Genomic DNA, 14,715 nt, shown 5'->3' with positions numbered 1-14,715 from the left:
AGTGGTCTCTCGTCTTAATAGACACAAACAAAGCAGTTTACAATAATTTCTCTGAGGGCACACTAAAAATTCACTGCGAGTGCTGCATTGCCAACTCCTGGTCTATGCCATTACATTGAGCTGTAGCAATGATGTTGGAAGAAAAGACATTTATTGTTGAGCATTATTTTCATTCATACAGTGGAGTTGGTAGAGCAAATGGTCCAAGCCTATGACATGTTTGTGAACAGTTTGTTCGTCTTTTCCATCTTGATTAAGGCAATAATGTCATCATTGCCTTAATCAAGAGGTTCCAACATATTGGGAGTATTCTGCCACAATGCAAAGGGCATTCAGGGAGACCATGAACTGTTAACACAAAGAGAATCACAGATATGTGCTGGAGAAAGTGTTACAGTCTCTGAAATGCAGTCAACGCTGAACAGTGGTAAAATTTGGGATAATGAGGGGTTCACTATGGAGGATCCTTAAAGAACTGGGTGACTTTTTGTACATCATTCAAGTGAGTCAGTGTTTAACAGTAACAGACTATGCTGCATGGTGGGAATACTGTGCAGCATAGCTGTCCTTCCTCCATAATGTATGGTTCTAGGACAAAGCACATTTCCATCTACGCAGTCATGTAAACAGATGAACCTACAGGTTTCTTGTATCGAGACCTGAATTTGTCCAAGAGAAACCTCTTCACAGTGAGAAGGTCATTGCATAGTATGTGGTTTCCAGCCAGAGTATAATTGGACCCTTCTTCGTTGAAGAGGGTGGTGTAATTGTGACCTTGAATTGCAAATGCTACATCCAGAATGTGTTGGTTTCGTTTACCCAGGATTTGCAGGATTTTTTATACTTTTACTATTGGATATTATCTATCTGCAGAAACACCTTATATACAACATTATATGAACCATAATTATATTTTATGTGAGCCTTTATGAAAGTTGTAAACCTACATTAGGTCCATGGACAGGCTTAATGTTAGTTAAATAATCCCAAAACTACTGGGTCAAAGAAGGAACTTTTCCAAGCCACTGCAGGTTGCCAATATGTAGGGTGGTGGTGGTAGTGTTGCACCATCCTGCTAAAATTGAAGGGGGAACAAAGCATGATTTTGTACCAACAAAGTACAGCATGTGACATTGAAAATAATAAAATGAATAGATAAAAATGCATTTCTCACTTTTTCTTTGGTCCTGAAACATGGTAATTAGCTATTAAATAAATTTATGAGTTCACAAATTGTGTATATGTATGCATATATAACTAGGTACATAATCAGATTTTATTAAGTTGGAGAAGATCATCATAATGCTTTTTGAAGCTAGAGTGCCTTTTCTGGCCTTAAAAGTCATCATTGAATACCTTTAGAGGACGTCCTGGTTTTCTTATTCCTAATGGTTTGTAATTTAAGTCTTGTTTTGGTAATCTTTCTGTTTTCATTCTTTGAACGTGTTCCATCCATTTATATTTAAATTTTTTTTTTTTTTAATTTTAAGAGAAGAAGATATTTCCATAAATTTAGCATGACTTAATTGAAATTGTAGAGGCACAGTAATTTTTCATGTACCAGTACTAACTAGAATTAATTGTCCTCATGAACTCCATTGGTAAATTTGATCACATCATTGTTGTATCAAAAGCAGAGATCTACCTATTGTATTACCATTCTATTTTATTACAGTAAACAGTGGCTGCCAGTGAAAATTTTAAGTCGGGGTGCTGCATATACAAAATTAAAAAAAAAAAAAAAAATTCGTTTTTTCCTAATCAGTAATCAATTTATTAATAAGTAAATTTGCATATTACAAAAATTGCTTTATTAAAAATATTTCACCCTCACTACGAACATACACCAATAATAAAAGTTTCATACACAGAAATAACACATGCAAGCATACAATATATCTGTAGCGACACTGCTCAATGAGCAGTGTACCAATTTGTGAACAATTTGGTACATGAATCAAATTGTTTATTTGTTTCGTGTAACGATAATTGAGAAAATATAATTCTGAGTGTGAAGGTTTCTGTGGTTCAGTAGTTCGAGAGATAGATTCCAGTATTGCTACCACTTGTTTATTAAATATGAACAGGATACATGAAAGCCCAACAAGTTTCATAAGTCGTATGACTTACATCATCAGGGCATTGGTGTATAAAAAGTTAAACACAACTTACAAAGATTAAATTCATAGTCCATTAGATGTTTCTAACTATAACACTGGAAAAATTGAAATTTACTGAATGGTTGTTGGAACATTGTAATTTATTGTCACGTTCTGTGCTTCACATGCGTTATGTCCGAGATCTGAGGAAGTTAGATTTTTTTTTTTTTTTATGAATCCCTACCACACTTGGTGTAATATTAAACCTTGGTTTTTGTTGCACTGTGTAGGAATTCTAAGCATTTTTCCCGCTTTCTTGAATTTCCTTGTGAAAGGAAATTCAAGAAAGCGGGAAAAATGTTTTTATCAATATATGACATGATCGTTTTTTCCCAAAATACTTTATGGACAGTTGAAGTTGTGGAAAGTTAGGCTTGATTTGTGTTCTCTTCTTTTTTCTATGTCTTTTTTATGTTCTGCCATACAGATTTTTAAAATATTATTATTTATTATTATTTTTTATTATTTTTATTATTTATTATAACAATGTTCCAACAAACATTCAGTAACAAATGTTTTAATTTTTTCAATGTTACAGTTAGAACCATCTAATGGACTATGAATTTAATCTTTGTTAGTTGCGTTTAACTTTTTATACACCAATGCTCCTGATGATATAAGTTATACGACTTACAAAACTTGTCAGGTTTTCACATACCCTGTTCGTATTTAATAAACATGTAGTCGCAATACCAGAATCTATCTCTCGAAAATATAATTCTTTTCATATTTTCAACAGTGATACTCGTCATAATTCAGCCTTGTATTTATAATAAATAAATAAATAATTATATTTATTTTAACAGCATAAAATAAGATTTACCAAAAATATTTCCCCCTCACCACGAACACACACCAATAATAAAAGTTTCGTATCTCACAGAAATAACGCTCTCAAGCATACAATTTATCTGTAGCGACACTGCTCAATGAGCAGTGTCAGATGTTACGTGCAGTGACGAGTGTAAATGAATATAGGTGAGTCTAGCCGGAATGACCAAACGTGATAATTCTTACACTGCATTAGATCACAGTGCATTTCTTTCATAATCTAAAGCGTTAATCGAATTCCAATTATTAGCTATTTAGTCAATGTCGAAACATAAGCTGTAACCTTTAAACATGTTGTATTGCATTTATATAATGTTGTGAGCATTATTATTATTTATAAACACAAACAAAATTTAATTTTTTCGTTTTTTCCTTGGGGCTGCAGTGTCACAGTGCTTATGTACAAGCTGCCATTGACAGTAAATCAACCCATAAATGAGTCATTTAGTTAAGATGAGATACAGACAAACCATCATAGGTGTGGAATACAAAATTTCAGTGATTTGTAGGTTTAACCAATTTTATTATTTACAAGTGACTTTCGCTATAGCAAAGATGATTATAGTATAACAAACTTATTCACTCGAGCAAACCACCAATAAGTCCTGACCACATCTTCATTGGAACAATGCTATTCTAAAAAGAATTTGCTATTGCAAACTGTCTGTTATTACCAAGTATTCCTGTAGTGAGAGCCAACTGAATATGTATAATTATTATTTATGCACATTTTGAAAGTTTTTCACTTGTTATACTATAAATTAAATTATGTATATTATTTCTGGGAAAACTCCCATGTTAAATTAAATTAAATTAAAGATGCCAAGAAATTATATTCTTGGATAAAGGATTAAACGAAGAATATAATTTCATGGCATCTGTAATTTATTATTTATATTAATTTTATATAATTTACATATTCACATTACCAAATATTAACACTTCTGAATTTGTGTTTGAGTGGTATGTTTTTTGCTGTTATCCTTTTAGCTGTTTATCTAGATGTTCTCTGACATTGAATTGAATTACATTAAATTACAAAAAAAGTATTTCAAAAACAGTATTTGTTAATAAATGACTTCTTTTTTCCTTTTAACCCAGTGCTGGTGAGGTGGGAAAATGTAACTAAAATGATAAGGTGGGTCCCACAGACCCATCCAAATAATGTAGTGTATTATAAAAATCCATATCTTTTTAACCAATATTAGATTATGTATTGTTTAACCACCTTACCGGCCGTTATGGATCAAATACGCATCAGCATAGGCTTCGTATCCATCATATATTTCATTGTTATAACAATGGTATTACAATTTTAATAAGCACTTCGCATCCATGATAACGTGAACGTCTATAGACGTCTTGGCCGGTAGCGTGGTTAAGTGTCCTGTAATTTTACAGAATAAAAATGCAGATCCACCAAATTAAATTTTTATTACCCAAAAATACTTAACTAATTAAACATCTATACAAACAAACAATTTTTACTTCGAGTCGAGTAGTGGGTTACCGGAGGGGAAGTTATATCGAGGCACGACTCACTGCCATGTGTCGTTAAAAAAAAGTTATAGTCAATTTGGGGTCTGTGACACCCCACCTTACTAATGCCAGGTTAAGCACTTACTTGCACATGGCACTGTTTTGTTATAGGTTTTGTCATAAGTTTGTTGAATGGTTTCATCAACCATTCAGTTCTTTTTTTATTTTATTGTTTAGGATGCCCTCATATCTAAATTAAATGAAGATGAGAGTAACAGTTACTTTTGGAATACCATTGAATCTTACTAGAGGGTTATTTTAATAAATTTTAGTCTAAAAAGTCCCTTGGGTGTGTAGCATATTCTAAAGGAAATGAATTATGGTAAACTAGACATAATAAAATCATTTCTGTGGTCTCTAAGAGGTTGCTATCGACAGGAAACTGCAACTCGGGAGACAGACACTTTTGGAGTGTGTGTGTGTGTGTGTGTGTGTATAAGAAGCACATCTTAAATTGTCTCTAGATCACGTAGGTTAGTGTAACTATAATTTATACTTAATGAAAAACTATATAGTTATTAAAGTAAATTCATGGGGGTGCTTAAGATTCAAAGCTGTATAACTAAGGTGACCTCCACATAGCCTTTAAAGGAATGCGGAGAACCGACCAGGACTTCTAACCTAATGTCCAATCCTCACCTTCTCGTGGTGCACCCTGTTAGGTATCTACCTGGATACTGAACGAACGAGGATGGGCTGGCAATTTGGGATTTAGCCGACCAAATTATAACTTCTGAATTTGTGTTTGAGTGGTATGTTTTTTGCTGTTATCCTTTTAGCTGTTTATCTGGATGTTCTCTGACATTGAATTGAATTATATTAAATTACAAAAAAAGTATTTCAAAAACAGTATTAAATCAAAATACAGAATGATGGTACAACATGACAAAATTTCATGCCAACTGGGGCGTCTCCTGGTTAAACAAGGCCCCCTTGTTTTTACCAGGAAACCAGGGCAAACAGCAAAAAGTCAGCTACTGGAACAAATCTGAAAAACACACCCCAACTCAACATCACCAGAGTTAAAGATCGATACTATCAACATAAGAAGCCTGATGGCAAAGAAATGGAGCTAGCTGAGGAATTAGATAAGTACCAGATCGACATAATAGGGGTGACTGAAACAAAAAAGACAAAAACTAGTGAGATTTTTCTGTGCAATAAATACAAAATGTTATATTGGCAATGTCAATCAAAGAAAAGAAGGAGTAGCCATAGTATTCAAAACTAAATATGAGGCTAATCTTCTTGAATGGCAGGCAGTCTCAAGTAGAGTGATGTGGGCAAATATCAGAATAGGGAACTGGACAATGAGACTTATTTGTGCCTACTGGTCCCACAAAAGGTTTTACTAAGGTAGAAGTGGAGGAATTTTTTGAGGCTTTAGAAAAAGCAACTGACACAATGAAAGAGGAAACGTTGGGGATCTAAATAGCAGAGTAGGAAGTGATTGTCAGACATACAAAAATATTTTGGGAAAATTTGGAGAAAAGAGCAAAGGTAATAATAATGCAAATATCTGTTGGATTTCTGCTCAGGACATGGACTTGTTATTACTGACACCACGTTCCAACATAAAAATGTACACAAATTCACATGGAGAGAAGAGGCAAGGAATAAGAAAAGTCTCATTGACTATGTTATTGTTGATAGTGATGTTTTCTTCCTGGTGCAGGACACCAGAGTGTACAGAGGATTTGAAATTGGAAGTGATCACTATTTAGTCTTGAGCAGGATAAAATTGAATTTCATATTAAAAAGAATAACATGTAAGAAGGTTTTAAAGAGAATAAAAGTTGAGCAGCTCTCAGGTGTGAACTGTTCACTAAAATACACAAAGATTATTGAAGAAAAAATGCCACTGAATCTCCAAACCTTGGAGATTCAGTGGTGGACACAGGAAGTTAAAGAGGCAGTGAAGGAAAAGAAGAAAGCATATCAAAAGTTCCTGGCAATAAGTCAGCTTGTGCTCTGAGAGAATACAGAGACAAATGTAAGAAAGCTAAACACCGTGTAAAACTAGCTAAATAAGAGTCATGGGAGGACTTTGGCAAGAACATAGAAAATAAATATCAAGAAGGTGGCAAAATATACTGGAGGTTGTTGAAGAAGCTTAGGAATGGAGGAAAGAGTGCTGTAAAAGGAGTTAGAGATGATAAAGGTGACATGAAAACAGGAGAAAAAGATATCCTTGAAGTATGGAGTAATTACTTTGAAAAACTTCTAAAGTCAGCGATGACAGCACAGTGATAAAAAAACACTGACCAGGCCTGCAGTCAGGAATACATATCCATACCTGAAGTATAAAAAAGCTATCAAAGACATGAAATGTGGCAGCAGGAGTAGATGATATTCGACCAGAAATGCTGAAGGATGGTGGTATAAAAGTCTTACAGTGGCTGCACTGCATTGTTCAGAATGCCTGGACAGAGAGACACATTCCCGATGATTGGAGTACAGCTCTAATAGTACTCATATATAAAAAGGGAAATAAAATTGAATGTGAGAATTACAGAGGTATTTTCCTACTGAGTGTTCCTGGTAAGATTGATGCAATTATACTTGAGAAACGGTTGAGAAGAATTGTGGAGGAAAAAGCTTGGTGAAGAACAAGCTGGATTTAGGCCAAATAGAGGCTGTCAGGATCAGATCTTCACTTTATGACAAATAGTCGAGAAATCATGGGAATCTAACAAAGATCTGTATTTAAGTCTTGTCGATTTGGAAAAGGCATATGACAAGGTGTCAAGAGAGAAGCTATTCAATATGCTACAGTTATATGGTGTCAATGAGGCATTATATCAAGCAATACTTAGTCTTTATTTGAGTTGTAAGTCAGCAGTTAGAATTGAAGGAAGTACAGGAAGATGGTTTAACGTTAATTCTAGTGTGAGACAAGAATGTGCATTATCCCCTCTGTTATTTATTATCTATATGGATCACATTATGAAGGAAAGTGGTATTAAACATGATATCAAAATTGGAGATGTTAATGTCAGCTCTTTGCTTTATGTGGACGATGTTATACTTCTGAATAAATCAGCTACAAGTCTGCAAGATTCCCTGACTAAATTGAATAACTGTTGTAATAGATATGGTATGAAGGTCAGCAATAAAAAGACGAAGACAATGAAAATAGACAAAATCATTGAAAATGTCAACTGTGTTGTGAACGGAGAACCTGTGGAACAAGTAAAACATTTCAGCTACTTAGGCATGATTTTTAGTAAAGATGGTAAATTAAATACGGAAATAGACAACAGAATCAACAAAGCTGGTTTGGTAGGAAGTCAATTGAATAAATTCATATGGAATAAGAGAGAAATTAGTCGGAACACTAAATTAGCTGTACACAAGGCAGTGTTCAAACCAGTTTTAACTTATGGATCTGAGAGCTGGATCAGAAGTAAAACAGTTGACCAAAGACTAGAGACCGCAGATATGAGAGTCCTGAGAAAAATTAGAGGCGTGAATGAACAGATGGCATCCGTGGCAATATCATATTAAAAACGAGGATATTATGAAAGAACTTGACATTGTCAGCATCCAGAAATGCATTAGCAGAGCTAATATCAGGTGGTATGGTCACTTAAACAGAATGGGAGAGGAAAGATTAGCAAAACAAGTGTTCTCTGCCAGGTTGGCAGGAAAATGACCCAGAGGAAGACCAAGACATAGGTGGATTGATTACGGTACAAAGTGCCTTAGATGATAGAAATATAAGATCTTATAATGTTGGAGTGTTGACAGACTGATTTGATGGAAAATTGTAGATAGGAAGTTAGTAATGATGTAAATTTTTCATGTAGTACTATCATATCCTGTACACCCTTTGAGGGTACATGGCTGGAATTTGATGATGGTAAATTCATATTTAAAGTGTAATGAAATGCTTTTGTTTTTACCAAATCTCAATTGTATCATATACAGTAAACCCCTGCTTTATGACCTCTCCTGCCCATATGGCTGGTATAAATGTTGCAATCATGACTGTGAAATACATTGCGGCTGAACTGGATAAGGGTAATGGGTTTACAGTAATACTACTGGACCTTGCCAAGGCTTTTGATAGGATACCACATAGAACCCTAATCAGTAAACTGGAGCAGATGGGGATAGATACAGGGTTGGTGAGATGGATAGGAGGGTGGTTGAAGGAGAGATACCAGAGAGTGGTTTATTCAGGAGTGGAGTCTAAAAGACGGCTTGTGACTAGTGGAGTGCCACAGGGCTCTGTTCTTGGACCACTGCTTTTCAATTTGTTCATCAATGATATAGGAAAGGATTTGAGAGGAAGTGTTCACTTGTTTGCTGATGATGCAGAGTTAGGTAGAGCAATTATGAGTGCACAGGATGTCAAAATTTTACAGGATGATTTGGATAGTTTGGAGGACTGGGCTAGGAAAAATGGATGTCAATTTAATGTGCCAAAGTGTAAGGTTATGCACTTTGGGGTGAAAAGAATAGTAGCAGTATATCGCATTGGTGGAACTGTACTCCAGGAGATTGATGAGGCCAGGGATTTGGGAGTGTTGGTGGATAGGGAATTGAAGTTTAGGGGGCACATTGCAAAAGTGACTAAAACAGCTCACCAAATCACTTGGCTTCTGAAAAATACTTTAACATGCAGAGACAAACAAGTTGTTGTTCCTCTGTATCAAGCCTTGATAAGACCCCATCTGGACTACTGTGCCCAGTTATGGGCACCAGGGTTTCTTCATGATGGGGAGGAAGTGGAGAGGATCCAGAGATGAGTGACCAAGATGATAGCAGGTCTGTGGGATGAACCTTATGAGAATAGGTTGAAGATTTGTTGGTCGCAGAAATTGGTCGATAGGCGAAGGAGGGATGATATGATTGAGACATTAAAATTACTGAAGGGTTTCTATAAGATTGATCCAGAAGATATTTTTAAAAATATGACTGGTGGTGGAAGGACTAGGGGCCATGAATGGAAGCTTGGCAAGAGCATGGTTGACAAGGGTGTTAGAGCTAGGTTTTTTTCTTGGAGAGTAGTGAATGAGTGGAATAAGCTTCCAGAGTCTGTTGTGGGTGCTATGACCGTGAATGAGTTCAAGGCAAGGTATGATAGATACTATGTGAATGTCGAATAGTTGTTCTTGACATGACGTTAGGGCCTCCCTCGATGAGTCTGTCGACTCCTTGGAGTTGCCCGGAACAATAATAATAATACTGCACCACAAAGTGAAGTGATCAGGATATGTATTCTTTAACAGCTGTTGACTGAGACTACACTACACTCTACAGCTGTAGTGTAGCTCAGTCTTAATAAAATATTTGAACTAGTGTGATTTAATTTCTAAGAACTGAATCAATGGTTAATGTTTTATATCCAGTGATTAAGTTTTATATCACAAAATGTTGTATACATATCTATGTTTTAAAAACAAAAGAAACAACAAAAAAAAAAAAAAAACTGTTGCTGTGCTGGATCACTTCACATGTGCAGAAGAGAATTGATTAACAGTCTGGCATATTATGTCCCAAGTCCCAAGGGGGGTGGAAAGAGGGGAAAATAGTTCTGCTGCATAAAGGTGGTTCCAAGGCTGCTGTTGAAAATTACCGGCCAATCAGCATAACAGGAATCATTATCAAGGTCTTGGAGAAAATAGTCAAGAGGAAAATACAAGACTGGATAGAAGAAAATGGGATACTGTATCGTGGACAGCATGGTTTTGTGAAGGGTGGTGGAAGGACTAGGGGCCATGAATGGAAGAAGTGGTCATGCCTCAGTAACTTGCTCACGTATTATAACACAGTGACGGCTGAACTGGATAAGGGTAATGGGTTTACGGTGATTCTACTTGACCTTGCTAAGGCCTTTGACAGGATACCACATGGAATTCTAATCAGTAAATTACAGCATATGGGGATGGATATAGGGTTGGTGAGATGGATACAAGGGTGGTTGACAGAGAGATATCAGAGAGTGGTTTATTCAGGAGTAGAGTCCACAAGACGGCCTGTGACTAGTGGTGTGCCACAAGGATCTGTTCTTGGACCACTGCTGTTTAATTTGTTCATTAATGATATAGGAAAGGATCTGAGAGGAATAGTTCATTTGTTTCCGGATGATGCAAAGTTGGGTAGGGCAATAATGAATGCAGATGATGTCAAAATTTTGCAAGAAGATTTGGATAGATTGGCGGTCTGGGCCAAGGAGAATGGATGTCAATTTAATGTGGCAAAATGTAAGGTTATACATTTTGGGGTGAAAAGATTAGCAGCAGTTTACTACATTGGTGGAACTGTACTCCAGGAAATTGATGAGGAACGAGATTTAGGAGTGTTGGTGGATAAAGAGTTGAAGTTTAGGGGGCACATTGCAAAAGTGGCCAAATCAGCTCATCAAATCACTTGGTTGCTGAAGAATACGTTGACAAGCAGGTTATTGTTCCTCTGTATCGAGCCTTGAAAAGACCCCATCTCGACTACTGTGCTCAGATTTGATCACAGGTTTCTTCTTGATGGGGAGGAGGTTGAGAGGATCCAGAGGCGAGTGACCAAGATATTAGCAGGTCCGTGGAATGAACCTTATGAGAACAGGTTGAGGATTTGTGGGTTGCAGAAATTGGTTGATAGGCAGAGGAGGGGAGATATGATTGAGACATTCAAATTACTGAAGGGTTTCTATAAAATTAATTCAGAAGATATTTTTGAGAACAGGGAGGACTTGGGGACATCCATGGAAACTGGGCAAAAGTGTGGTTAGTAAAGGTGTTAGAGCTGGGTTCTTTACTTTTAGACTGGTGAATGAGTGGAATGGGCTGCCGGAGTCTGTGGTGGATGCTGTGACAGTGAATGCGTTTAAGATGAGGTATGATAGATATTGTATGAATGTCGAATAGTTGTGATGAATATGATTTGGGGCCTCCCTCGATGAGTCTAATGACTCCCTGGAGTTGCCCGTAATAATAATAATATTATCTTTGCTGAACATTTGAAAAACTGATGAAGGCAGTCTGTGTGGAAGTTAACCCAAGTGTTTTCTCAAAAATTCAGTATTTTGGATGCTATAAAAATTATTAGTTACCTGAAATGAAATTTCTGAATCCTGCTTGAAGGGAGTTTCTCCTTTTTGAAGAGATTTAATTGAAGATTTATTTAGCTTCTTTGGAAATAAGCAACAGTGAACGTCTTTGAGATAGCATATCAGAAGTCTCTACTGAGAATGTAAATAAATTGCTGAATTTGCATGAAACACACCATTGAGGAACTTACTGAAATGTCAGAGCAATAAAACAGCAAAAGGAAGACATTAAAAAAAAACCTTACAACTAAAAAAACCTCTAAATCTTTACAAAAATTTCAAGGCTTTTGAAAGGTGACTATCCATATTTTATGCATAGCTTGAAGATCAGCCATGGTCAGCAATGCCATGTCATGTTACAGGGAAATTTATCCAAAAAAAAAAAAAAAAAGTCCTTAGTTCAGAAGAAACTACTATTGATTTTTATTTTAAGAAATTTTGAAACAGTAATATTTTCACTTTGTAATTAAATAATTGTATTTTTTCTATCATTTCATTATCTAAGTGCATTATTTTAGTTTGTTAGTATTGTACAGTGTAGTATTATATAGTTCAGACTGTATTTGCAGGAACATAACTTCAATTTTGGATACTGAGACAATGGGAAATTAAAATTTAGTTTACACAACTCTCTTAATGGTGATTTTTAGGAATTAATTAGGTCATAACCTGCAGAGGCTTACTGTATTTAGAAGTTTCATTTATTTCGATTTTCACACCCCAGTTATAAAATATCTCCAGACTTGTAAATGAAGTCTTCACAGGTATATATATACAGGGTGTCCCAAAATTCACGCAAGAAGTAATTTTGATAGAAAACACAGGTTTTTAATTAAAAATTGTAATTTCTTATTGATTCATAAAGTATACAGTATAGGGTTATGCATGGAATAGCATATCAGGTAAATGGCCTCCACAGCTTTGCTGGCACATACGCACTCTTTTGTCGAAATTTTCCATGACCGTTTTGCATAAATGTGGCTGAATTTTGTTGATGCAGCGCTCAATTTCTTCCATCAAGGCCTGGGTGGTCATGGACTTGTTGGCATAAACCTTAGACTTCAAAAAATCCCAAAGAAAAAAGCCCAACAGCGTTAAGTCACATGATCTGGGCGGCTAATTCTGATCACCAAAACAAGAAATTACACGACCAGGAAATGATTCATGCAGTAATTGAATTGTTTCTCGGACTGTATGGCATGTGGCACCGTCTTGTTGAAACCACTTGTCGTCCACATCCATATCTTGCAATTTAGGCACAAAAAAGTGGATTATCATGTCGCGATAGCGAGCACCATTAACTGTTATTGCCTTACCAGCCGCATTTTCGAAGAAGAATGAACCGATGATGCCTCCAGCCCAAAATCTGCACCAAACAGTGACATGTTGTGGATGCATTTGTTTCTCAACAATCACTCGTGGATTTTCTGAACCCCAAATGCGACAATTTTGTCGATTAACAAAGCCATCAAGATGAAATTGAGCCTCATCGCTGAAGATGATTTTATTCGAAAAATAAGCATCCACTTGTTTGTTGTTCCATAATCCATTCAATGAACTCTCTTCACTTCACTGTGTGTGGTCAGTAGGCTTCAGTTCTTGAGTTAATTGAACTTTGTAAGCATAAAGATGCAAATCTTTCATGGGAATACGCTGTAGAGAACTTCTCGAAATGCCCAATTCAAGACCACAGTGCCGAATTGATGTTCCTGGACTCTCAGCAACACTCTCACAAATTGCTTTGATGTTTTCTGTTGAACGACTTGTTGAAGGATGGCCAGAATGTATAAGATCACTAATTGATCCAGTTTCCTTGAATTTTTTAATTAATCTTTTCACAGTTGAAGTTAAATCACTATTCCGACCATATTTTGTACGAAAATTGCGAACTGTAGCTGCCAAACCTTCATTATTTTTAAAATATTGCTCAACATTGTTCTTTCGTGTAGCGCTCCATTTTTAATAACCCTGAACTGTCAGCTGTCATTCTGTCTTTTTTTTCTCGTTGGCAACACTTTACTGCACAAATGGCACTAAATTTAAATCTTGCGTGAATTTCGGGACACCCTGTATATTCCGGTTTTTGACATTGATGGCAATCTAAAAGAAAGAGTAATGATAGTGGAATCTTAACATGTTGTCTTGGTTTAGCCATTTGCTAAGTGGATGGGTGAATGATCCTACTTCAAATGCATAAGTTATAAAAAAAAAATTTGTTTTCCATTATAAAAATTTTAAAGGGTAAAGTATGTATTTAGGCTTCACATCTTTATTTGTTTACTTCATTTTTAGGAATAATTTGTGATGCAGAATATATAAGAAAGATTTTTATTTTTTAAGGTTTGGATCATTCAGTGTTGGACATAACTGGAAGTCTAAACATCGCTATCACATGAGTACTCCAAAGTATTTTCTACCTGAAGGAAATAAAAGTTAATCTACACTGGTTTCTCTAGTTCTGCCTAGGTTAATAGATTTGGAGTAGATGCTGATGTGACGTCTGTCATATCATCTTGATCTACTTAAAAGTTTTATTCTCCTTTATATGTTAAAAAATTTTATAGTTTAACAGTACATATATTGGTAGCTACAAAGTTATTTTCCATTTTCAATACAGTACTGTAAATATCATTGCTAAATAAATGCTGAATTTGTTGATACCTTTTTAAATATAATTTTTGACTTCTGTTTAAAATTATTTAATGAAGAGAATTTTCATTCTCAAAATTATTTTTCAAGACATTAAGTAATGGAATGACATTGTTCTACTGATTTTTTTTTCCCCCAGCAATAATCTTTTCCCTACTTATAACAATATGGTGACCTTTGAACTTTATTATTATTAATGCAAAAACACACTTTTGAATTACTACTAAAATAAGCCAAAAGGCTATTTTACCGGCGACATAAGTTAAGTTAAAGGGAGATGGTAAATCCCGTTTTATTTTATAGCCGGGTACGAAACTCAGATCAAAATCCATAGAGTTTCATGCCGAAGAAACTATCGGCGAGCCCAAGTGCAAGTGATCTTTTGGGTAGTACAACACCAGGGCAACTCCAAGAAAAGGTGGAGCAAGCTCCGTCACTAACTTTAATATTCTCTCATAATGTAAAACACAGCTCCTAAGAGATTTT

At 35.6% G+C, this 14,715-nt stretch overlaps 1 protein-coding gene across 5 annotated transcripts in view; it reads left to right on the top strand.

Moving 5' to 3' along the window:
• Positions 1–14,240, top strand: part of LOC150104866 (PGAP2-interacting protein-like) — a 227,525-nt gene extending 213,285 nt beyond the window's left edge. For all 5 annotated transcript variants that reach the window (XM_090395376.1, XM_090395379.1, XM_090395378.1 and 2 more), the window contains one exon: positions 13,921–14,240. In XM_090395376.1, the coding sequence (XP_090251502.1) occupies positions 13,921–14,017 (97 nt within the window). In that variant the 3' untranslated portion in view covers positions 14,018–14,240. The remainder of the gene's footprint in view (positions 1–13,920) is intronic.
• Positions 14,241–14,715: the final 475 nt, after the last annotated feature.

The sequence above is a fragment of the Typopeltis vanoorti genome, chromosome 7 (genome assembly GCF_054136105.1).
Source record: "Typopeltis vanoorti isolate ZY-2024b chromosome 7, IOZ_Tvanoo_1.0, whole genome shotgun sequence".
Classification (NCBI taxonomy): Eukaryota; Metazoa; Arthropoda; class Arachnida; order Uropygi; family Thelyphonidae; genus Typopeltis; species Typopeltis vanoorti.
The sequence above is the reverse complement of the archived record's forward strand: the minus strand, read 5'-3'. Positions and strand labels throughout refer to the sequence as shown.